This window comes from Vidua chalybeata, chromosome W (genome assembly GCF_026979565.1).
Source record: "Vidua chalybeata isolate OUT-0048 chromosome W, bVidCha1 merged haplotype, whole genome shotgun sequence".
NCBI lineage: Eukaryota > Metazoa > Chordata > Aves > Passeriformes > Viduidae > Vidua > Vidua chalybeata.
The window spans coordinates 2,886,698-2,911,092 of NC_071569.1; the positions used below are offsets into that span (position 1 = coordinate 2,886,698).

At 45.5% G+C, this 24,395-nt stretch overlaps 1 protein-coding gene across 1 annotated transcript in view; it reads right to left on the reverse strand.

Moving 5' to 3' along the window:
* The window catches only part of LOC128802383 (microtubule-associated protein 1B-like), a 144,352-nt gene that overhangs the window by 112,526 nt on the left and 7,431 nt on the right, over positions 1 to 24,395 (reverse strand). Inside the window, exon 2 of the mRNA XM_053968702.1 lies at positions 6,082 to 6,183. Within this exon, the coding sequence (XP_053824677.1) occupies positions 6,082 to 6,183 (102 nt within the window). The remainder of the gene's footprint in view (positions 1 to 6,081; positions 6,184 to 24,395) is intronic.

Here is a 24,395-nt window from a genome sequence, read left to right on the forward strand (position 1 = left end):
ATGGGAAGCAGTGAATTAATTCCTTGTTTTGTTTTGCTTGCATACGCAGGTTTTGCTTTTACTATTAAACTGTCTTTATCTCAACCCATTAGTTTTCAAGCTTTTATTCTTCTAATCCTTTCCCCAGTTTCAGTGGTGGGGGGGCAAGCAAGTTGCTGTGTGGTACTTGGTGGCTGGCTGGGGTTAAACCATGACAGAGACTTAGAAAACCTTATTTATGACTCAAGACATGGGAGCTGAAGGTAGGATCAGTCTTTTCACCAGAAGAGCTACAGAACTGACATAAAATTGGAAGAGCTTCCAAAGGCTGCCTAGCTTGGCAAAGGGTAGTTGACTTCCATGTGAAAGTCTCCATAGCTCATTAGAGTCATTCAGAGATTACACAGCCTAATATTAAAGTACTAAGAACTTGGTTACCTCCTAGGAAGGGTTTGTTGGTTTATTTGTTTGTTAAATAAAAGCCTAATCATTCCACAGTTCTGATAGGCAGAATCTCACACATACAGCTATGAAGGAGATGGGGACATAGGGACACAGAAGAGTAACTCATCTCACCGTTATAGAAAAGCCCTCAAGTACCAAAATACATAAAGTTGCAACATCAAAGTAATACTGAAATTCACACATTCATTTCTGAATACATTGTTTAATTATTATTTTTATAATTTTAACTTGATTTTGTCTTATATCAGCAACTGGTTTTGATTCATAAACAGACTAATTCCAACCAGTAGAACATCCAAGAACCAGAAAAATAATGTCCTTACATTTATGAGTCTATGCTGCACACACAGATCCCACACAGACAGCATGCAAACCCAAGTCAACAGGAGCACTGGCTTTTCTTAACTCTAGGAACAGATTGCAACCAGCAACTACAAATCAAAAGTACCTATCATGTCTTTTTGGTGGAACTATCTGGGGGTTTGATGCAAAAGCATGTGTCTCTGTTATAGAACTATCCAGCTTTCTATTTGTGACTATTACTGACTTAAGTACATATTGTCCTGTTTTCAGCTAGGGTAGAGTTCATTTCTTCTCAGTAGCCATTACAGTGCTGTGTTTTGGATTCAGAATGAGGAGGATGTTGATAAAACACTGATGTTTTGGTTTCTGCTAAGTCATGTTGTCCTAGTTTGAAAGACAGGTGTCTGCCAAGGAAGGCGGGAACCTCCCCTGGAATGGAAAATATGACCCCTCTTTCCTTTCAAATTATTATAACTTTGAAATTAAGGGGCTTTCAGGCAAAGATATGGGAAAAGGATAACATTTGTGTACTAGTATATATATATATATATATGTATAACATGACAAACAAAAACAACAATGGCAGCAACAACAAACAAAAACAGAGACTCAACAACAGCCTTCTCTCAGCTGTCAAGCACTTTCCCGTTTGGTGTAGTTACAGCAACAGCCGGTAGGGGTGCTGTTGGCTCCTGGCCAGGCAGGTGCAATGATTTCCCTGTGGCTGCAGGGGGCGCTGTGGCACAAGCTCAGACGCATCTCTCCACGCAGTAATGGTGGGTGTGCTGGCAGGAGAGAGAGAGAAGGTGGTTTTCCTTTGCAAACTCACAGGAAGCAGCCAGTCTCAATGCCACTCAAGAAACTGAACGGGCTGCAGCAGAAAACCTTGGAAGCAGCAAGCTGCAACAGCGGAGGTGGGTACACCTGGGGGTGACAAAATGTAACAGAAACTCTGGGGCCCTGACTGAAGCCGTGGGATGTCTGGGTGTCAGGTTACAGTATAGCAAGAAGCCCTGAAGCAGAGGCAATAACAGGAGGACTGAGTGGGGAATCACTCTCATGGATAGCTCACCTGTGATGGCTGGTTCCAAGGTCCAGCTGTGCAGAGGGTGCGGCCCTGGTGGTGGGGTGGTGGGCTCCCGGCACAGCACACACTGGCTCTGGGATCCAGAGCAAGCCAGTAAGCTCCAGTCACAGTGCCAAAGGAAAAGAAAAAAGAGGGCAAAACGCACAAGACAACAATATCTCTAGTCAGACACCACGCTGCATGGCCACAGAGATGATCGCTCCACTGGAAGGAAGCAGCTGCCCCTCACCCCCAACTTGCAGGAAATCCTGGGCTGGCTCTCACCTATCACGATACTCCCAGAGCCATCGGGGGGAGGGGAGGCAGTGACCACCCCAGACACAAAACAAAACCAAAACCGGATATGGGATTAAAAAAAGCATCCCCAAGACACATGTTTATTCTAAGTCAACGACTTTTTTTCCTTGTCTCATGCTCTTCCAGCCAGAAGAAACTGGGAGGGAGCATAACTGGGACAAGTGATCCAAACTGGCCAAAGAAATATTTATTTCACATCATAGAACGTTATGTCCAGTATATAAACTGGGGATATTCCGCTTTATGCAGCTGAAACTTTTTTAAAATTAAGACTGGTAGCAACAGCTGCAATTTCAACAGATGTCTTTCCAATACTCTCAACTTGCTCTCACTACCAGATACACAATTCCTTTTCCAGCATGTATACGTCACAACTCGTTTGAATTTTTTGTCCTTGTGAAGTTAACATAAGATGAAAGCTATCATCAGTAAATGACAGAGAAAACAGAGGCAAGCACTGGAGTGCCTATTTTAAGTCATGTTGCCTGTTGTCTTGGCAACCAGTTAATAAACTCTGTTGCTCATTTTTCATCAGCACCTGACAACATCTCTGCAAGATTTGGTATTATTAAGGAGTTTGCTAAGACCTGCTTTACAAAGTATCAGAAAATATCTGCTGGCATTTCCATTCTCAATCCTATTTTTCAGGGAATCATAAATCATCCATAAATTGCCCAGCAGCAAAATATACGATACACAAATACCACTGTGACAATCCATTTCCCTGATAAAAGCACAAAAAGAGTGTTTGGATGTGGTTATTGTCCCTGCAATGTCAATATGTACATTGTTTTTCACTACACATGGCAAAGGATTAGACCTCAAATTCCTCAAGTGAAAACACACAAATGCTTTGACAGAAATTCTCTTGCATGTATCTTCATGGACAGTGTGTTTCATATCTTCTCAAGCTGCTTTGAGAAGCATACAAGCATGTACTGAATTGGCCCTGCAATTACCATAATAAACATTATAATCAAAAAAGTTTCATCCATTAGTCAGACCTCACTATACTAAGAGCTGTGCAGACATACTAAATGATTCTCAAGAGTAAACTGTCCCTATGTTTGAGTTGCACAAAGAGTTTACTCTCAGAAGACTGAAAAAAAGGCTGTTTAATTAAATCCCACAGACTATCCCATCATCTTGGATGAATACTTTCCTAGGGCAAGAGGTCACCTAGTTCTTCAAATTCCAGAGGATTTCTGAGTTTAAGAGAATACATATTTACAATCTTCTTTATTATAAATGTTGCCAGTTTCCCTAAACACATGAAATTCAACATTTGTTGAACAGAAATCAAAAATTCTAAAATTTTATTGATGAATGGCAAGAAAAAAATCCCTCCTTCCTATCAAACAGTACAGAAGACATAAAAAAGCCTCATAAAGATTCTACATCAGACAACCACAGAGAGAATAGAGAAACTAAAATATTGTCCTCTGATCTGTGCAGTTGAATTCTGAAGGTATCAGTGGGCTTCGCCACAAAATCTGAGAAATTAAATTGGTCAAGAGGGCTAGGGCTAGATTTATTCCTGGATGTTCCCTCTTTCCCAGTTTCAGGTTCCCTTAGAGCTCTTTCAGCACAGATTTTGCCAGCTTATTGTTTAAAGACTGAACAGTGCTGAAAAAGAATGTTTTGCTCTCTGTAGATATGGAAAAATCTGCTATAATCTATGCTGCAAGAGGAAGAATTAGTAACACGAGACATTTGGAACATTATTCAAGACCATCAGGTCAATGATGTCATGCTAGCAAGACATCAAGACCTCTTTGTTAACAGTGTATAGCAACTGACCTTAGGAATGTGATGCAGTAGTATGATACTGAATTGTGGTGAAAAATCAAGACTCTACAATTCTTATAAAGATTTGTAGGGACGGTATGTTTATTACAGAGCTGGGCGCATGTGGGGAATCATTTCCCTTCAAAGGACATGTGTGCTTTTGAAAACTCTCAATCTTTTTTTATTATTCTTACTAATTTACATATTCATAGAATTTCACAATAGGTTCATGCATATTTATTCTATTGATTTTGCATTACACTTACAGAGAGTTACACTTGTACTCAGTTTTTGTCAGAAAGTACAGAGAGAACTCTAGGGTCAGTCTGCACTGTCTGTTTCAAGGTCTGAAGAGTCTTTCTTATCTCTTTAGCTTGGAAATTTGCATTCTTTCTCTTTAGCTGGGGCAGTTTTGCTAGTGCTTCAGTTACTAGACTAAATAGCATATTTTACTTATGTTAGCAAGTTCAAAGCGGTACATTTCACTTAAATTTAAATGGATTTCTACCCTGTTAAATTTTCACTGTTTCATTACAATATTTCATACCCCTTTTGACCTGTTTTGGTTTTGGCTGGGATAGAGTTCTTTTTTTTTTTTTTTTTCTTAGTAGCTGCTACAATGCTGGTTTTGGGATTTGGTATGAGAATAATGTTGATAACACACTCATCTTTTGGTTGTTGCTAAGTAGTGCTTACCTGAAGTCAAGGACTTTTCAGTGTCGCACGCTCTGCCAGTGAAGAGGTACACAAAAAAGCTGGCGGGAAGCATAGCCAGGACAGCTGACCCAAACTGGCCAAGGAAATATTTCACATCATAGAATGTCATGCTCAGTATATAAACTGTGGGAGTTACCCAGACTGGGTGTCAATAACAGTTCAGGGATGGGTTTGGCATCAGTCAGCAGGTGGTGAGCAATTGTATTGTGCATCACTTGTTTTTCTTGGGTTTTATTTGTCTCCCTCTCCTTTTTATTAACATTACTATTATTATTATTATTATTATTATTATTATTATTATTATTATTATTATTATTATTAACAAAATAATAATAATAATAATAATAATAATAAACTTGGTTTCAATTATTAAACTGTTCTTATGTCAATCTACAGGTTTTACTTTTTTGTTCCTGATTCTCCTTATCATCCCACCAGGATGGGGGGTAAGTTAGAGAGTGGCTGTGTAGTACTTAATTGCTCCTTGGGGTTAAACCATGACATCACCATACTTAAAAGATGTTCCTGAAGTCGGAATTTATAACATTCATCAATACTAGGTTGTACTAGTCAATGTGCACATGACCACAATAATTACACCATTAAAAGCAACCTATAATTATTGGAGAAAGACATATATTTTAATGCAAAACCCAATATTGATCTCTCATATACTCTCTAACCATTTGCATTAAAGTAATGACATGTTAGAAAACTTACCAAATATATGGTTTCCATGCACTGAGAAAAAAATGAAATTTTACACTTCACAAAATTGTTGGGTTTTTAAATTTATTTATTAATCCTCTAAAGGAAGAACAGTCTTGAAGAAAACACAGCAGAAGAGAAGATGTAGCCTTTAAAATTCTAGTTTCTTCACACAAGACAAAGACAGTTCCTGTGAGTCAAGTTAGACCCTCTACCCCTCAGCTTTTTCATGCCAAGAAAAAGAGTCTAATCCCTTTAGGAACAAACATGGGGTTTGAGCCATGCTCGTACAACAGCCACGATGCCATTTCTGGCTCTATCAAACTGTAGAGCTAACCTTTCAGGTTATTTTCTGTATGTGCTCTACCTAACACAGTGAAGAACAGCTTCAGTCTCCAGGACTACTAGATTGATGCTACACAAACAAACTGTTCAGTCAAAAAGTGAGTTTCACTTAACTTTAAAAGTGGCCTAAAACTAACATCTACTGCCAAAATAATCGTGGTGAGATACATGAAGCTAACCTAAAAGGCTGATTATTTAAATCTTTCAGACGTTTCCTGTTGTCAGAAAGTTAAAATGAACTATAATTTTCAGGCTTTATTTTAAACAAAGAAAAAAGTATTCATTGTAGAGAATCACAAATGAAAGTGGACCATCCAATACCTGAGTGTATTTGTTAATTCTGCTCATTAAAAAAACATACAAAACTTTGACCAACATTTCCAAAAACTCACCTTGAATTTCAGGAGAGAATCGAGCTGAATGGCGAGACACAAAAAGTTTTAGTTCTTGATCCAAGTTGCATTCAATCAAGCTTGTATCCCATGATCGGATTCCTAAAATTTAAAATGCAAGACATGTCTACCTTGATATATGTGCATTGTTTTAATTGATTATTTTTCCATTTACACTAATGACATTTGCATATTTCTAAATTCCAAAACCAACCTCTACTGAAGCATGATTTCAAAAAGTTAAGATTTCAGCTGAGGGTTAGAAGCAATTCATATTGATCAGGATGTAAGTTAGATAGGTAGACGAGAGGTTAATGACTATTAGATGCTTAAGCTAGAGCTGATTGTTGTATTGCTTGCCATTATGAGCTTGTTTGTAGAAGGAAGTGGAGTAAGTGAACTGTTATAAGAACATATTGAAACTAGTAGAACAATGGTTAGCACCTGGGGTTTATGTCAATCAATCACGAAGCAGGGGGCCTTGGATCGTGCCAGAGGGACACAGACACCTGATGAAGACATTCCTGACTTCATCCGTTAAGACACTGACCCAATTCGAGACCACCGACCCAATGCAAGAGAAGAATTGTGCATGCTTGAAGAACTAATAACCTCATTTTAATACCGAGCAAGGATGGGAGGTGCTGGGCTTATGCATATATATTGTATGTAAGATCTCAGGAAATACATAGAGGACAAAAAACCTTGTACAGCGCAGTCACGCCTTTCGGGGACGACTCCCGTGCTGCCTGCAGGTGTTAATAAACATACCACTGTTGCATCCTGGGATTGGGTTTTAGGGGTTCTTATTTGTGTTAGCTAGCCAAGTCCTGTGTACCCCCGCGCTTCCCCCGTGTTGTTTTCCCCCCCGAGGTTTCTGGCCCCACGCTGCCTGCTGCCGGATCTTCCCCCTCTGCCGCTCCTGTAACCACCCCCCTGTCCGGCCCCGGGAGACCCTGTGCCTGCCACCCCGCACGATCCTGCTCAGCCCGAGGCTCGGTGCCCACCCCTGCGGGGTTCTCTAGTTGGTCGCTGTTGCTGGCGTCACCGCCGTGGCAGCCGCCCCTATTGGCCGGCAGGCCGTGGATCCTCTCGCCCCGCCCCTCCATAAAATCCTATCCCGCCGGCACCCAGGCGTCATTTTCTCCCATGCGAGTGCCGGGAGCGGTTGCGTCTTTCCATCAAACCGCACCGCGTGACCAATAAACCGTTCCTGCCAAGCATGGAGTAAATGGACAAATTCCTTACCTCTTTACCGGACCCCTAGCGCACGGTAACAGAGGCTGGCCAGCCCACGCGCCCGAGACACGGAGCCGTGTCCGGGAACCCGCGGCAGCAAACCCCAGCAGCACGTGGAAGCTACGCCATAGCTGGGCTCCCAAGAGCCGCATGCAGCAGGGGAGAGCGAAAACCCACGCCGCATACCACTTTCTAACTTTGACTAGTTAGAGAGTCTTTGTCCGTGATCTTCAGTTTTAACAACTCACTACTCCTTTCAAGCCATGCAGCTATCCTTTGCAAAGTGCTGAGCACTCACAAAAAGCACTCTGGATGGGGATCAGTCACAAGCAAGAGGAAATCTGCTTTTCCAAAAGGTAACAATCGTTCAAGGCCCCTGATTTATGACTGCTGGTTCCAACATCCTAATAGCCACATTATGAGATGTCCTGAAATTTACTTTAAAATAGCAATACACTGTTTTACAAAACTGAAAAGACTGAATCACTCAGGGGATACATTAGCCCTATTACAAGACAATTGTATGAGAAAAAAAATAAAAAAGACAACACGTAGCATGTTGCAAATTAATATTTAAATACAACATATTAAATTGCTGACTTCTGCATTCAAAAACTTTGAAGCATTTCATATTTAAATTAAAATTTAAGTGATTTTTTATTAATGAAATTTCAAAATCCTAGTTTTAAGACTTTAAAATGCTATGCTTGATCTTTTTCCTAAAAAAAAAAATAAATCTCATCTCTATTCACTACCACTTTTCCCCCAACTACTTAGAAAGTGAGACACTTGGCACATATATGATCATAAAATGTATTTTTCTGAAATGTCTTTTTAAGGATTGAAATTTGACCAGAAAAAAAAGATCACTGTAACCAAAATTAAAATTTATATTTTCCTACCATAACATTATGATAACTAAATTAAAAAAAAAAAAAAAAAAACCCAAAACACCAAAACCAAACCAAAACCTACAACAAACTAACAGAACATGTTTTAAGATTTTTCTTTATAAAAATAACGTCTGTCAGATTTCAGGAGATCAGACTTTAGTCTCTTCAGGGATCTACTTGGTAGAGTACTGTCGTGGTTTGACATGGAAGTGAATTTTTTCCAGGAAGTTGGGTCAAACCAATCAGTGGTCAGGTTTGGATATTGGCACCTGGAGTGACCACTGAAAGTATGGACACGCCTCTGAGAACACAGGGGGTTAAAAGCAAGAACTCCCAGGAGAACTCTCTCTTTTGGTTCCGGTCATCAGAGAGTGCAGACCTCCCCTGCCCGGCCTCGGGCTGGGTGGGAGAGGGGAAGCCATGCGGCCTTGTCCAGGTAGGCCGAGGGGCTGAGGGTCTGGAACCCAGCCAGCTCCTGGACGGAAGGGTGGAGAGAAGTGGAGATGCCTTTGCCCCCCCCCAGGAGGGAAAGAGACAGAGAGCCTGGCAGAACCTGGAAATTTGCCGGCAGAGGAGAAGGAGAAGGGGGGGAATGTCCAGCGTGGGAGGCGGAACATCGGACCGAGATATCAGCCGTCCAAGGAGTCTGAACTTTTAACCCTTTCCAGGAAATGAGGGCTTTTTAAAAGTATTACTCCTCCTTGATTTGTAGTGGAAGAGAGATAGACCGGGACTTGAGATGTTAGAAGAAGAAATATTTAAGTGGGAGGAGATGATGAAGTAGCTTTTGGCTGGACTTTTCTTGTTAGCCATGGACTGAACCAAAATCTCCTGCAATAGAGACTGCATTTTAGGGGGATGCAGTGGTGACCCAGGGAGACCTGTTTCAGCTTCGAACAGCGCAAGAATGGCGAGAAACGAAGAGAGCTGAAGAGGGAATGGTGATACCCTCTGTCTTCGGGAAGAAGATGAGTCCTGTTTGGACCCCTCGGCCCCAGGGGAAAATGGGGGGGGGACTGTAGTCCCAGGATGAGAAGCTGAACTGTTGTATTTTTGGGTCCGTGGCAAAGCATCCTTAAAGGAGCCCTATGAGCAGTCTGTCCATGCACAGTGGTGAGAGCACTGTGACATGGAATGGAGAGTGTCACACTGGCAGATTTTTTTTTCCGGGCGGTTGCCATGTGTGACAGGGAAACACAGGGGGGCAGCTGTGTTTCCTGGGGGGTCTGTGGTGCAAGAGAGACTTCTCTCTCCCTTGATAGTTTAAGTATAGATTACCTGAAGGGTGGTAATTTGATCAAGAATCCCGGGTGATGTTTCATGGCTGGGTGTTTTTGGAATTGGGAGGAAGAGGGGTGGTTTAAAAGGTCTTCATCCTGGATTTAGTTTATATGTGTTTTCTGTATTAGTAGTAGTTTAATAAAGTTTTTTCCTTTGTTATTAAGCTTGGGCCTGCTCTGCTCTGTTCCTGATAACATCTCACAGCATTTATTTAGGGAAGGTGCATTTTCATGGGTACGCTGGCATTGCGCCAGTGTCCAACCATGACAAGTGCCATGGGATAAGGCCCTGGAGGGAAAAGGGGCCCAAGAAAGCTGCTTGATATTCAAGGATCACCTCTTCTGGGCTCAGAAGCAATGCATTCCAGAGAAGGGGGAGTCAAGCAAAAATGACAGCAGCCTTGTGTGGATGAACAAGGAGCTCCTGGAAAAAAACACAAAAAAGAAGACAACAGAGAGTAGAAGCAGGGATGAGTAGCCTGGGAGGAATACAGAGATTGAGCAGACAGGGATCAGGTTAGGAAAGCTAAAACCCTGAGAGACTTAAACCTGGCCAGGGATGTCAAGGGCAACAAGGAATGCTTCTATAGGTACATTGATGATAAAAGGAAGACTAGGGAAAGGGTGGATCCTCTCCGTAAGGAAACAGGAGACCTGGTAACCCAACATATGGAGAAGGCTGAGGTACTGAATGATGGTTTTGCCTCAGTCTTCACTGACAAGTGCTTCAGCCACACTGTCTGAGTCACAGAAGGCAAAGGCAGGGACTGGGAGAATGAAGAACCAACCGCTGTAGGAGATGATCAAGTTCAGGAGCATCTAAGGAACCTGAAGGTGCACAAGTCTGTGGAACCTGATGATGAGATGCATCCATGGGTCCTGAGGGAACTTGCGGATGAAGTTGTTAAGCCACAACCCATCATATTTGAGAAGTCCGGTGAAGTTCCCACTGACTGAATAAAGGGGAAACATAATCCCCAATTTTAAAAAGGGAAATAAGGAAGACCTGAGGAACTACAGGCCAGTCAGTCTCTTCTCAGTGCTCAGCAGGATCATGAAGAAGGTCCTCCTGGAAACTATGCTAAGGCACATGGAAAATAAGAAGATGACTGGTGACAGCCAAAATGGCTTCACTAAGGGCAAATAGTGCCTGACAAATTTGGTGGCCTTCTGTGATGGGGTTACAGTGTTGATGGATAAGGGAAGAACAACTGACTTTACCTGGACTTGTGCAAAGCATTTGACACTATCTGACACAACATCCTTGTCTCTAAACTGCAGAGACATGAGTTTGACAAATGGACCACTTGGTGAATAAGGAATTGGCTGAATGGTTGCACTCAAAGAGTTGTGGTCAATGGCTCAATGTCCAGTGGAGACCAGTGACAAGTGGCATTCCCCAGGAGTTGGTACTGGGACTGGAGTTGTTTAACATTGTGGTCAGTGACATGGACAGTGGGACAGAATGCATCCTCAGCAAGTTTGTCAATGACATGAAGCTGTGTGGTACAGTTGACACACTGGAGAAATGGGATGCCATCCAGAGGGACCTTAACAGGGTTGAGATGTGGGCCTGTGCAAAGCTCATGAAATTCAAGAAGGCAAAGTGCAAGGTCCTGCATGTGGGTCAGGGCAATTCCAAGCAGAAATACAGGCTAGGCAGATAATGGGTTGAGAGCAGCCCTGAGGAGAAAGACTTGGGAATGTTGGTTAATGAGAAGCTCAGGACTTAGCAGGGCTGATTGATAGAGCTTTAAACTAGATTGGAAGGGGGGAAAGGGACAAAACCAGGCTTGCCAGTGATAAGCAATGGGACATGCCAAAATTTGAGGGACTGAGTACTAGTGAGATCCTTCATTCTGCTCCACGAGTTGTTGGCTACACTGAACTGCACTTGAAATGTTTCTACACCACCATGAACATCATGAGGAACGAGCAAGAGTAGCTTGAAGCCTTGGCCCAGTCCGAGAGATATGACACCATTGGCATAAGCAAAATCTGGTGGGATGGGTCTTGTGACTGATGTGCCATGATGGATGGTTACAGTATCTTCAGGAGGGATAGGCAGGGCAGGCAAGGTGGGGGAGTGGCATTGTATGTAATGGATGGGCTGGAATGTATGGACGTTGGGAGGAATGGGTTAAAAGCTGAAGACTAGTAAGGCAGATTGTAAATAGATCAAGTGACCTTGCAGCTGCGAATTTCTCTAGATAAGCATGTATGAAAAGCAGGCCAGTGATCCTCTAGCATGGACTGAGTTTAATGGTGCCTGCATCTCCACTTGAGTGCTTCTGCCTGGGTTTTGCTTTGGTGATCATCCAGTTAGTGAGATAACAGAAATAAATTTATTCTTTGTGTTCTAGGCATGAGTTTGTGGTTGTTCTGGCTGCCTGCCTGTGTCAACTCACACAACAGAGTTTGCAGCTGGTAATGGCATGGTTGAGAGCCTCTGGGTAAGGATTAAGGGACAAACAAATATAGTGGATGTCATCATGGGAGTCTACTATAGGCCACCCAGCCAGGACCACAAAACCAATGAATTAGTCTAGTCATTAGTGGGGTTTTGCAGGACTCTATCTTAGGCCAGTGCTCTTAATTGTCTTCATAAATACTAAGTTTTCCAAAGACACTGAATTGGGAGGAGCTGCTGACTCCCTTGAAGGCAGAGAGGCCCTGCAGAGGAACTGTAACAAATTAGAGGGCTGGGCAATCCCCAGTGTTTAACAAAGATGAGTGCCAGATTCTGCACCTGGTATGGGACAACCCTGGATGTCTGTACAGACTGGGGAATGAGAGGCTAGAGAGCAATCCTGCAGAAAGGGATCTGGGGGTCCTGGTTGATGGCAAGTTGAATATGATTCAACAGTGTGGCCCGACAGCCAGGAGGGCCACCCATATTCTGGGATGCATCAAGCACAGCATTGCCAGATGGTCAAGGGAGGTGATGGTCCCACTCTACTCTGGTGTGGCCTTACCTTGAATATTGTGTGCAGCTCTGGTGACTGCAATATAAGAAAGATATTAAACTATTAGCGTCCAAACCAGGGCAATAAAAATGGTGAAGGGCCTTGAGGGGAAGCCGTATGAGGAGTGGCTCAGGTAACTTGGTCTGTTCAGCCTGGAGGAGACTGAGGGGAGTCATTGCAGTCTACAACTTCCTCGTGAAGGGAAGAGAAGGGGCAGACACTGATCTCTTCTCTGTGGTGACCAGTGACAGGACCTGAGGGAATGGCCTGAAGTTGTGTCTGGGGAGGTTTAGGTTGGGTATTAGAAAAAGGTTCTTCACCCAGAAGGTGGTTGGGAACTGGAACAAGCACCCCAGGGGAGTAGTCACAGCACCAAGCGTGACAGAGTTTGGACAACACTCTTGGGCACATGATGTGACTCTTGGGGATGGTGCTGCATAGGGCTGGGAGTTGGACTTGATGATCCTTGTAGGTCACTTCCAATTCAGCTTATTCTGTGCTTCTGTGATTCTTGTCATCCATGTGATTAGAGATGGCCTCCAAAATGAGGTGCTCCAACACCTTTCCAGGGATCGATGTGAGGCTGACTGGCCAGTAGTTCCGTGGGTACTCTTTCTTGCCCTTTTTGAAGACGGGGGTGACATTTGCTTTCTTTCAGTCCTCAGGCACCTCTCCTGATCGTCATGACCTTTCAAATATGATCGTGAATGTCCTAGCTATGGCATCCACCAGCTCTCTCAGCATTTGTAGATGCATCCTGTCAGGGCCCATGGAGTTGTGGATGACAAGCTTGAATAAGTGTTCTCTAATCTAATCCCCCTTGACCCAAGAGTCTTTCTTCCAAGATTCACAGAATCACAGAATGGTTTGGATTGGAAGGGACTTTAAAGATCATCTAGTTCCAAGCCATCTGCAATGGGCAGGGACACCTTCCACTAGACCAGGTTGATCAGAGCTCCATCTAGCCTGGCCTCCAGGGATGTAGCATCCACAACTTCTTTGGGCAGCCTGTTCCAGTGCCTCATCACCCTCACAGTAAAGAATTTCTTCCTAATATCTAATCTAAACCTACCTTCTTTCAGTTTGAAGCCATTCCCTCTTGTCCTGTCACTCCATGCTCTTGTAAATAGTCTCTCTCCATCTTTCTTGTAGGCTCCCTTCAGGTACTGTAAGGCCACAATTAGGCCACCCTGAAGCCTCCTCTTTTCTGGGCTGAACAGTCCCAATTTTCTCAGCCTTTCCTTGTAGGAAAGGTGCTCCATACCTCTTATCATCTTGGTGCCCGTCCTCTGGACTTACTCCAACAGGTTGATGTCCTTCCTGTACTGGGCACCCCACAGCTGGATGCAGTACTCCAGGTGGTGTCTCATGAGAGCAGAGGGGCAGAATCAAGTCCCTTAACCTGCTGGCCATGCTGCTTTGGATGCAGCCCAGGATATAATTTGCTTTCTGGGCTGTGAGCACACACTGCCGGCTCATGTCCAGCCTTTCATCCACCAGCACCTCCCAAGTCCTTCTCAGCAGGACTGCTCTCAATCTGTTCATCCCCCAGCCTGTATTAGTAGCAGGGGCTGCCCTGACCTGGGTACAGCACCTTGCACTTGGTCTTGTTAAACCTCATGAGATTCCCATGGGCCTGCTTCTCATGCTTGTCCAAGTCCCTCTGGATGACATCTTGTCCTTCAGGTGTCAACTGCACCACTCAGCTTGGTGTCATCAGCAAATTTGCTGAGGGTATACTTGATGCCTTTGTCTATGTCATTAAGGAAGATATTAAATAACACTGGTCCCAATACGGAACCCCAAGGCACAGCACTCTGAGCCATTGACCACTACCCTCTAGATTCCTTTACCCTGGTCTCCTGGGTCAGAGATCCCTGATATGATTTTAAGCTTGACATGATCAAATAATGTGCACTTGCAGCCCAGAAAACCAACATCATCCTGGGCTGCATCAAAAGAAGCATGACGAAAAGGTCAAGGGAGGTGATTCTCCCCTTCTGCTCAGCTCTTATGAGACCTCCACCTGGTGTACTGTGTCCCGCTCTAGGGCCCCCAACATAAGAAGGTCCTGTTGGACTGGGTCCAGAGGAGGACCATGAAGATGATCAGAGGGCTGGAGCACCTCTCCTATGAGGAAAGACTGAGAGTTAGAGTTGTTCAGCCTGGAAAAGAGAAGGTTCTGAGAAGACCTGGCTATAAGAGAGGCCAGTTTGGATGGAGCTCTGAGCAACCTGGTCTAGTAGAAGGTGTCCCTGTCCATGGCAGGGGGGTTGGAACTAGATGATCTTTATGGTCCCTTCCAACCCAAACCATTCTATGATTCTATGATATTTTTTTTTCTATTTTTTTTTTGCTTTGTTTTGAAAATAATGAGCAAACTGTTTCACTACTGGTAAATCCAAGCACTGCAGTAATTTTCAACACCAACATTATAGTGATTTTTTCTTTTTCCCCTAAAGTAATGTCATTAAACATACACAAATTAGCTGGCAAATGCATAAGGGATTGCATGTGAGGAATTGTCTAGTGACCTCTCCCCACATTCCTGAGCATGTGTTTGCATGAAATTTTTTAGTTGAATCACTGAGTTTTGGTACCTTTGGGGTAGAGAAATGCTTGAAGAGCTGTGTGTCAACCCCTTACCATGAGACTAGCACTAATATTTCTTCTCATAACTCTTGTAAGGATTTTAGGCTGCAAACCTGATTGTCAACACATGCAATATATTCTCTTTCAAGGCAGCAGAAACATCAAGTCTTGCACTGTCAGAAACCCTGTTGTAGGGCTGAAGGTAGAGAAGGAGAAAGAGGGGGAAGAGCAGAGAAAACAGATCTGTGCTGATGGTTTCCCATTGCAGCTCTGTGTAGGTGAACCTTTGCATTTCAAGAGCCTGAAGCCTCTTCAGGGGTATTTCATCCAGGGCTTTTCCTTGTCAGCATCCCAGTCAAGGAAGGACCATGCTTCTTACTGTGACATGCTACCAGCTATTAAGCAGCTGCATTTTGAAACGAAATAATTTTGGAAATAAAGTATCACCTGTGTGTTTCATAACCACTCAAGAGAAAAATAACTGAACTATAACCGGCCACCTCCACTTCCTGAATTTATGCATCATTGTTCACAGGCACAAGCAGTGAGAGTCTTCTGTAAGTCTCCTTATCTTCATTTCTCAAAAATCTCTTGGCCATATGGTGCATTTTTGGAGTGTAGTCTTGTCAGACAAATACAGCTCAGCAGGCTTTAACTTTTTCCAGGTCTTTGAAATTTCTGAGAGCAAGAAAGTAATGATGATATAATACCACACACGTAAAGCGCATATGAAAACTATGACTAGTAAACTGACATTGATCACAAAGCTGAAGTACATTGAAAAGAAGTTTGTGTGAATCGACACAGGCAGGTGGCCAGAACAACCACAAAACCACGGCTGAAATGCAAAGAGTAAATTTATTTAATTACCTGGCTAACTGGAGGATCCTGAAGCAACATCCAGGTAGAGACACACAAGTGGGAATGCAGACACCATTAGGCTCAGTCCATTCTGACAGGTGGCAAGTCTGCTGTTTGCACCAATTTATCAAGGGCCCGTGCATGTGCTTTTTATGATCTCTGAGAATTGATCTCTCTCCTAAAAAAACAGGGAGCTCAATAATGTCCATGAGAGTGCCTCCAAGTCCCTCCAAACATCTATGTTATTACTACAGAGAGGATAAACAGCATTAGGCATAATATTTGGGGTTTGCCACACTTATTCTCCAGGCCTTGACATTCCCAGCTGCAAAGTGACTTGAGAGAATCTACCATCTCTTCACCATTCTTCCACTTTTAACCCTTTCCTCCCAACAAGGTGCTGAACTTCAAGAAACTAGAACTGGCTTCTGGCAGCAGGCTTGTGTGGGGAGGCTACGAAGCTTTCTAGAGATCAATTAAGCGATATGGACTATGATTCAGCAGTGCTGTGTATTGGGGTACTGGGTTATTGGGAGACTGAATGTTATAATTTATGGCTTAAGCATCTTCATGAAGGACCTTTGCCTATTATAACAAAACTGTACAAAGGCTGCAGAGAAGACTACCACACCCTGAATAGGCCTTCTGACTGAGGCCCTGGACTGCTCCCTGATGGAGATAAAGTAAATTCAGGTATGAGGAGAGAAGAAATACATTCACAGAGGGATCAAGCTTAGCACCTTTGGGGTGGAGACCATAGCCTCAGGGCTATCAGCTGCCAGGCTCGAACAGACCCTCACACCAAAAGGTGGGGGGCGGGGGAAGAGAGGCTTTGGGTTTGTGGTGAAAAAGCCTCTGGTCAGAGGCAGGGAATGCCCATGCTCCACTGTGCAGAGGAGCCCAGATGCAGGGGCTCTTTCACCCTGGGAAAAGCTTATCCACAGCAGAGGAGTGTCATGCCTGATCAAAGGCCCCCCCAAAGGGGTCCCCAGACCCTGCACCTGAGCACTGCAACATGATGCAACAGATTCAGTGTTGCAAGGGACAGTGTCAAACTGGCCCTCTGCAAGGGAGAGACCTGGGCATTCCCACCTGGCCCAAATATTTATTAATTCACTGGATTCTATACTTGTTGGCGTGTCATGGCGTGGCACAACGCAGCGGCAGAGGACCCTCACCACAAAGAAGATCAGATGGAGGGAAGCCATGAGATGTCATTGGGACTCTTTGGATGGGTGATGTTTCTACCTAACCCCTGTCACCCTCTCCCGGTCCCCCTACCCCCCCACACACACTTCTTTTTCTATTTCTTTCTTTCTTTCTTTTCTCTTTCTTTCTCCTTGCCTCTTTTACTATTAAATAACATATATCAATTTTTTGGCACCAACATCTAACCTCGTTTGGTTTTAATCATGCTTTTTGTGTATATTTCAAACCTTTCTGAGTCTGATCTGTTTTATTCACAGAGGCTTAGTTTCCTTTGGTCTTCCGTGTTAAACCAGTTCGTAACATGGGTTTGCATGTCAAGGTTTTGGTAGTGGGGGAGCTACAGGATGGCTTCTCCAAAAAACTGTCAGAAGCCTTTCCTATGTCCAGTGAAGCCTGTGGTGGTGCGTAGCTACGCAAAAGGGCAAAAAGCTTTGTGAATCTAGAGTTTTGTTTCTGTATTTTTCTGTATATTCACCCCTCCCCCTGAAGCTATTCCCATTGGATTTGACCTGTAATATATTCAGGCTGGACACTGTCTCTATTGGTTTTACCTTATCACCTATACTCCCTATAAAAGCTGTAACCAAACCCCCGCCCAGGGTCACTTGTCCCTGCGGCGTTCGAACAATACAACTTTCTTCGAACTGCACACAGGTGTCCTCTCTTGGTCTCTTTGTTTCGGTCCTAGTAGCGCTCTTAGAACAGTGCAGCCCGTATCGCAGCGAACCAACTGCTACCTAGATTCTTGGCAGAGACCCAGGAGCAGCAGCGTGTGTTGCCTAGCACCCACTCCCCCCACAACGAACCGCTGGCCAGAGCCAGGAAGGATGGAGACCGGGTGGGGACAAAAGGCAACAAGTGGCGCCCAACCCGTGGGGCCGGTACAGGAACTCGTTTTAAGTGCATGACAGATAGTGCTCCGACTCTGAGCTTTTCCAGACGCCTTTTCCACCTCCGTCACCGCGGGAGACGCAGCCGCCGGGGAAAAGTGTCAGCCCAGCAGGGAAAAGCCCTCGGACCATGCCGTTCGTGGGGGGTTTTCGCCCCCCTGTTCGGCTCGGCAGCACTATTGCCGCTGAGAGACAGTACCGATTTTTGTCCGGTGCCGCTATCAGCGGAGGAAGACGCAACTTTACACACACCCAGGAAGACAGCTTCAGATCCGAGAACTGCTGCTGCAGTTTTGTTTTCTAAAAGTCGACGGTTTGGTAAGTTTCAATACTAGCGCGGGAAGGACCCGGCTAGGAAATTTACTGGGGGGGCACCCGCGTTCCCGGAGAGGGAAAGGAGCACGCTGCACGTGATGTGGCAGTGCAGCCATCGGTTCTTTAGACCTTTTGAGGTTTTTTTCTTTGCGTTTTTTTTCCTGCAGCAGGTGGGTGGGACTTTGCTCATGGTCAGAATGGGTGTTCGAATGTCCACGCAGCAGAAAGAGATTTATAACCAAGTAAAAGGAACCCTGAGAGAGTCAGGAGAAAGTTTTTCTAAGAGTTTTGTGAAACAGTTTATTAGATGGCTAGCTTTAAGTTTTCCAAACGTGTCAGCTCAGGATGTGAGGCAGAAGGACTTTTGGAAGCGTGTCGGTGCAGTTTTAACTGAGGGCACTAAGAAGGGAGACCCCTCAGTCAAAGAAGGTTTTATGAGAATCTTTTTGTTAGTTTATGACATTGTAAAAGAAGGCGCGGACAGTCGGGAAGCACAGGAAACTGAAAAGAGTTCATCTGCTTTACCTCCTGTGCCTCCCCGATCTCCTCGGTCTGAAAATGCTGATCGCACTGTTGGAACTTCCGTTTCTAATCCTTTTCCTGATCCTTCTCACGCGGCTCACAGTTCTGGCTGTTCCCAAAAATGCTGTACCCCTTCTAACCCCTTCTTACACCCCCCACGGGAAGACCCACCACAAGATGGCGGCAGCCACGTGGCAGGGGGCTTTGTTCCATCACAAGATGGCCAAAGCCGTGCAGCGGGGGCTTTTCCTTCCCAGAATCTCTTCCTACCCTTCCCCACGCCAGCCTCAGCCCCACCTTCCCCTTGTCCCAACTCCTCCCTTGCGGCAGGTAACGAATCCCATCCCAGGTGCTGTTGCATGGCTCCACCCACAGCGCCACCCCTCGAGGTTGTACCCACAGCACCACCCCTCGAGGGTGCGTCACCCGCTCCCGCCCCACACGGCATCACCAAGCTCAGCCACTCCCACACCAGCCTCCACCCTCCAGCCACCGAACCCTGCCCCCCCCACTCCTGTTTCCCACGCCCCAGCCTCTGGTTCCCATGGCAACGTGAAGGGCAGTGGAAAACAGTCAGGGATTCTGATTCTCTGTTCCTGGCACCGGTAACCTACAATGCAAGAGGACAAAACCCCAGATGGGAACTCCTTTCGTATGAATGCATAAGGGAAGTCTGCAAACCAAAGCGTGAATTTGGGCAGAAAAGCAAATTTTTAAAGAGCATTTTAAAAGCAACTTTCAATTCTAACACCTTGGTCCCTGCTGATTTAAAGCGTTTGTTCAGTTGCTTGCTCCCTCAATCAAAATATAAAATGTGGGAAAGAACTTGGAAAAGGTTGGCAGGAGACCTTCTTCCAGAAATTTTGCAGAGTGCCAATTATGTCACAGATATAGAGGATGAAGAGATCACCCTCGAACATCTTGTGGGTGAGGGTGATTGGAACCAGGCTCAGAGGCAGGCGGCAGGGATTCCCAAACCAGTGTTAAACCTGACAAAGGACGCAGCAGAGCGAGCATTTCTTAGTATGCCTTCTAAGGAACCTGTAATACCTTATATCGCTCTCAAGCAATCTGTTACAGAGTCATTCATGGATTTCATTGATCGAGTGAGAGACACTGTCGAGAAGAGGGTGGAAGGGCAAGAAGCACAAGACCAGCTCACGTTAGAAATTGTCACCACAAATGCAAATGAAGCCTGTCGGCGAGTTATCATGGCACTTCCAGCGTCCCCTCCACCGACGCTGGATCAGCTCATCGAGGAGTGCACAAGAAAAGCCACAGTGATGGCAGAGGACTTGGTGAAAAGGCCTCGGGAAAAAGTGGTTGCTCCGACATCGGCAACCCCAAAAACTCCAGCATTGAGACCTCCTCCAGCCAAACGCAGGTGTTATTACTGCAATCAGGAAGGCCATCTCATCAGCCAGCGCCCCTTTCGGGGGACAGCGCCTCCTCGGGGGCGGGGGGGGGGGGGGGGGAGAGTTCTCCAACCAGCAAAAAAACTAATAGGGGAGCACGGACCTACCCCGCGTGATGATACAAATTAGGTGGGTCAGGGTGGTGTTGCCAAAGCTGCTGTACACCGCATTGTGCCAAGTGTCAGCAGCCAAGCTTACACCACTGATAAGACTGAACCTTACCGGTTGCGACTCACTGAACCTATTCATTTCTCTAACCAGGACTGGCATTTTATCATAGCAACAGCAGAGCTGCTACCCCACATTCGGGAATGCGAAACTTGCAGATGGAATGATCTACTAAACTGCAAGTACCTTGTCATTGGTGACACAAAGTACACCCCACAAGAGATAGAGATCCCTCCTGCCATCCTTTCACTTGATCCTAGGACCTTCTATCTCATGGCACGTTGTGTCCACCCCCTCCTCTTCCTGCCACAGGGACAGATCATTGCGCAGGCAATCCCAGTGCCTGAGCTTTTGTGTGATGATCTAGACCTGTCAGTCTTTTACACCAAGGGCTGGGAGAGGAGAAGCCTCTCGTGTGGTGTGGCCTTAAGAGCCAGGGGCATTCCATTCAACTTCAGGGGATGATGGACACAGGGGCAGATGTAACAGTCATTCCCTCACACAAATGGCCGCAACAGTGGGAGCTGGAAAGTGTAGGCAACCCAGTTTTAGGTGGGGGGGGGGGTCCACAATTGGCACAACAGTCTAAGAATACAGTCCAAATTAGGGGGCCGAATGGGCAATTAGCATCTCTACACCCGTTTGTTTTAGATTCAAAGTTCACTCTCTGGGGAAGAGATGCCTTGGCCCAGTGGGGAGCAAAATTAGAACTACCAGCCCTCCAGGGTTTTTAGGTGCGGCCACTGAAGAGCGCCCTACCCAAAAACTCAAGTGGCTCACAGATACACCCGTCTGGGTAGAGCAGTGGCCGCTGAATAAAGAAAAGCTAAGAGCGCTCACTCAGATTGTAAAAGATGAATTGGCAAAAGAACATATAGTGGAAACCAACAGCCCTTGGAATTCACCGGTTTTAGTTATTAAGAAACCGGGGAAGGACAAGTGGCGACTCCTCCACGATCTCAGAAAAATTAATAACGTAATTGAGGACTTAGGATCTCTTCAACCAGGAATACCTTCCCCATCTATGCTCCCCCAAGATTGGAAATTGGCAGTGATAGACATCAAGGATTGTTTCTTTCAAATTCCCCTGCACCCAGATGATGCACCATGCTTCGCCTTCTCTGTACCTTCCATCAACAGAGAGGTTCCCATGAACCGCTACCACTGGAAAGTCCTACCTCAGGGCCTCAAATGCTCTCCTACCATCTGCCAGTGGTATGTCGTCAGAGTTCTGTCCCCAGTGCGTGCCAAGTGGGAAAATTGCATTTTCTATCATTATATGGATGATGTCCTTGTCTGTGCTAACAGTGACAATGTACTTGCAGAGGCGTTGGAGGACACTATCACAGCCTTGTCGGCAGTTGGATTTGAATTGCAGAAAGAAAAAGTGCAACACCTGCCGCCTTGGAAATATCTGGACCTTGAAATTAACAACAGGACCATCATACCCCAGAGGCCAATGATAAATGACAACCCAAAGACATTACGAGACCTCCATCAGCTGTGTGGGTCTTTAAACTGGATCAGACCCTGGCTGAGGCTCACCACGGGAGATTTGTCCCCCGTCTTCAATTTATTGAAGGTGGGGGGGGGAAGAGTTAGACTCCCCGAGGGTTTTGACCCAAGAGGCCAAGGCTGCTTTGGAGAAAATTCAGTCCACCCTAGCAGACAGACAAGCCCACAGGTGCCACGAGGGCTTGCCCTTTCGATTTATCATCCTTGGTAAGTTGCCACACCTCCATGGGTTGATCTTCCAATGGGACACAGACCAACAGGATCCTCTCTTGATCATATAGTGGGTGTTCCTGGGTCATCAGTTGTCCAAAAGTATCACCAAGCCACAAGAGTTGATGGCCCAGCTGATCATGCGGGCCAGGGCTCGCCTGCAAGTGTTGGCAGGGTGTGATTTCATGTGCATTCATCTCCCTATTAGAATATCTACGGGAAGACTTTCTAAGGAAACACTTGAGCACCTGCTTCGGACCAATGAAAACTTGCAGTTTTCTCTAGATAGCTACACCGGACAAATTCTCATTAACCATCCAGGCCACAAATTATTTGAAACTCAGTTTGATTTGATTCCAAAAGGTATCCAGAGTAGTGAACCGCTGAAGGCATTGACCATTTTTACCGACGCGTCCGGAGGGTCCCACAAGTCTGTGATCACATGGAAGGACCCCCAGACTCAGCAGTGGGAAGCTGACGTAAAGGTTGTGAAGGGTTCCCCACAAGTTGCTGAGCTGGACGCTGTTGTCAGGGCCTTTGAGAGGTTTCCAGAACCAGTTAATATAGTTACAGATTCGGCATATGTAGCAGGCGTTGTGTCCAGGGCAGAACACGCAGTGCTCAAGGAAGTTTCCAACCCAGTAATATTCAGCTTACTCGCGAAATTGATCCATCTAGTTTCCCATCGAGAGCAGCCCCTTTTTGTAATGCACGTGCGATCACACACCGACCTCCCAGGTTTTATTGCAGAAGGCAACTGCAGGGCAGATGCTTTGGCTGCTTCTCTACAGTTGGCTGGCCAACCAAACATCTTAGAGCAGGCCAAACTAAGCCATCAATTGTTCCATCAGAATGCACCAGGTCTGGTCCGCCAATTCCACCTGCGGCGTGACCAAGCCAAGGCAATTGTGGCTGCATGCCCCAAGTGTCAGGAGTCCACTTTACCAACTCTGAGTTCTGGAGTGAACCCGAGGGGACTCCGCAGTTGTGAAGTGTGGCAAACTGACATAACACATATACAGGAGTTCAGGAGATTTCAACATGTACATGTTTCAGTAGATACTTTCTCCGGAGCAGTCTTCGCCTCAGCCCACAGAGGGCAAAAAGCTGCAGATGCAAAAAAACACCTCATGCAAGCATTCGCGACCTTGGGGGTCCCCACCACTATCAAAACCGATAATGGCCCAGCTTATATTTCAAAGGTGTTTGGCGAGTTTTTACAGGAATGGGGGGTGAATCATCGGACGGGAATTCCACACTCCCCCACAGGCCAGGCTGTGATAGAGAGAACACATCAGACCTTGAAAAAGGTCCTCCTTCTCCAGCGGGGAGATATTCGAGCTTTATCTCCACAACTCAGGCTCTGCAAAGCCCTTTTTACTATTAACTTTTTAAATTGTTCTTTTGATAGGCCTGAACTGTCAGTCCTGCGTCATTTTAAACAACATCAACAGCTAAGGCCCGAGGAGAGACCACCAGTGTTAATTAGGGATCCAGACTCTGGAGAAATCCAGGGTCCACACCAGCTTATCACTTGGGGATGGGGGTGTGCGTGCGTGTCCACACCCTCCGGACTCAGGTGGATCCCTAAGAAATGGGTCAAACCCTATACTCCTGAAAGGGGAGGGAGTCCAACACAGAGTACCCCCCCGATGCTTTAGAAGACCCCACAGACGACACAGTTGCGTCAAACAGGAAACACCGCAAGGGAAGAAGAGACTCCTAATTCTTGTTTTTCTTTATACTGGCAGAGCAAATGGTATTCTTTTTCATAGTTGGTTTACCCTGTTGTATGGTTTCATTTTTCTTTCAGACTAGCAGGATGTCAATTTCCACGTTCCTGCTCCTCGTTTGGCTCTAGAAAATGGCCCTCTACCCATCCACAGTGGATGCGTGGATCGTCCCACAGCCCCGGAAAAAATGTGTGGGTCACCCTTGCCCAAGCCATGAAACAAGAACACCTGTGTTTAGCTACTGCCTCAGGAGAAAATCCAATGTCCACATGCTTGGTAGGGATTCCAAGTAAGGGGCAAGAATTCCCAAAGTCCTTGGTCTGCTTGCAAAAAGAGTTAAATTAAAACAATCCACTTAATATCTGGGCAGAGTTCTACAGGCACCAGGGAGTCATAGAACATGTTAAAATACCTGTACAGAATCCCCTGCTCCTGTGGCAAAAGTTTGCTCTAGACCTGCCCGTTGCTGATGGGGAGCCCCAGGAATTAGAACTACTGGGCTCTGC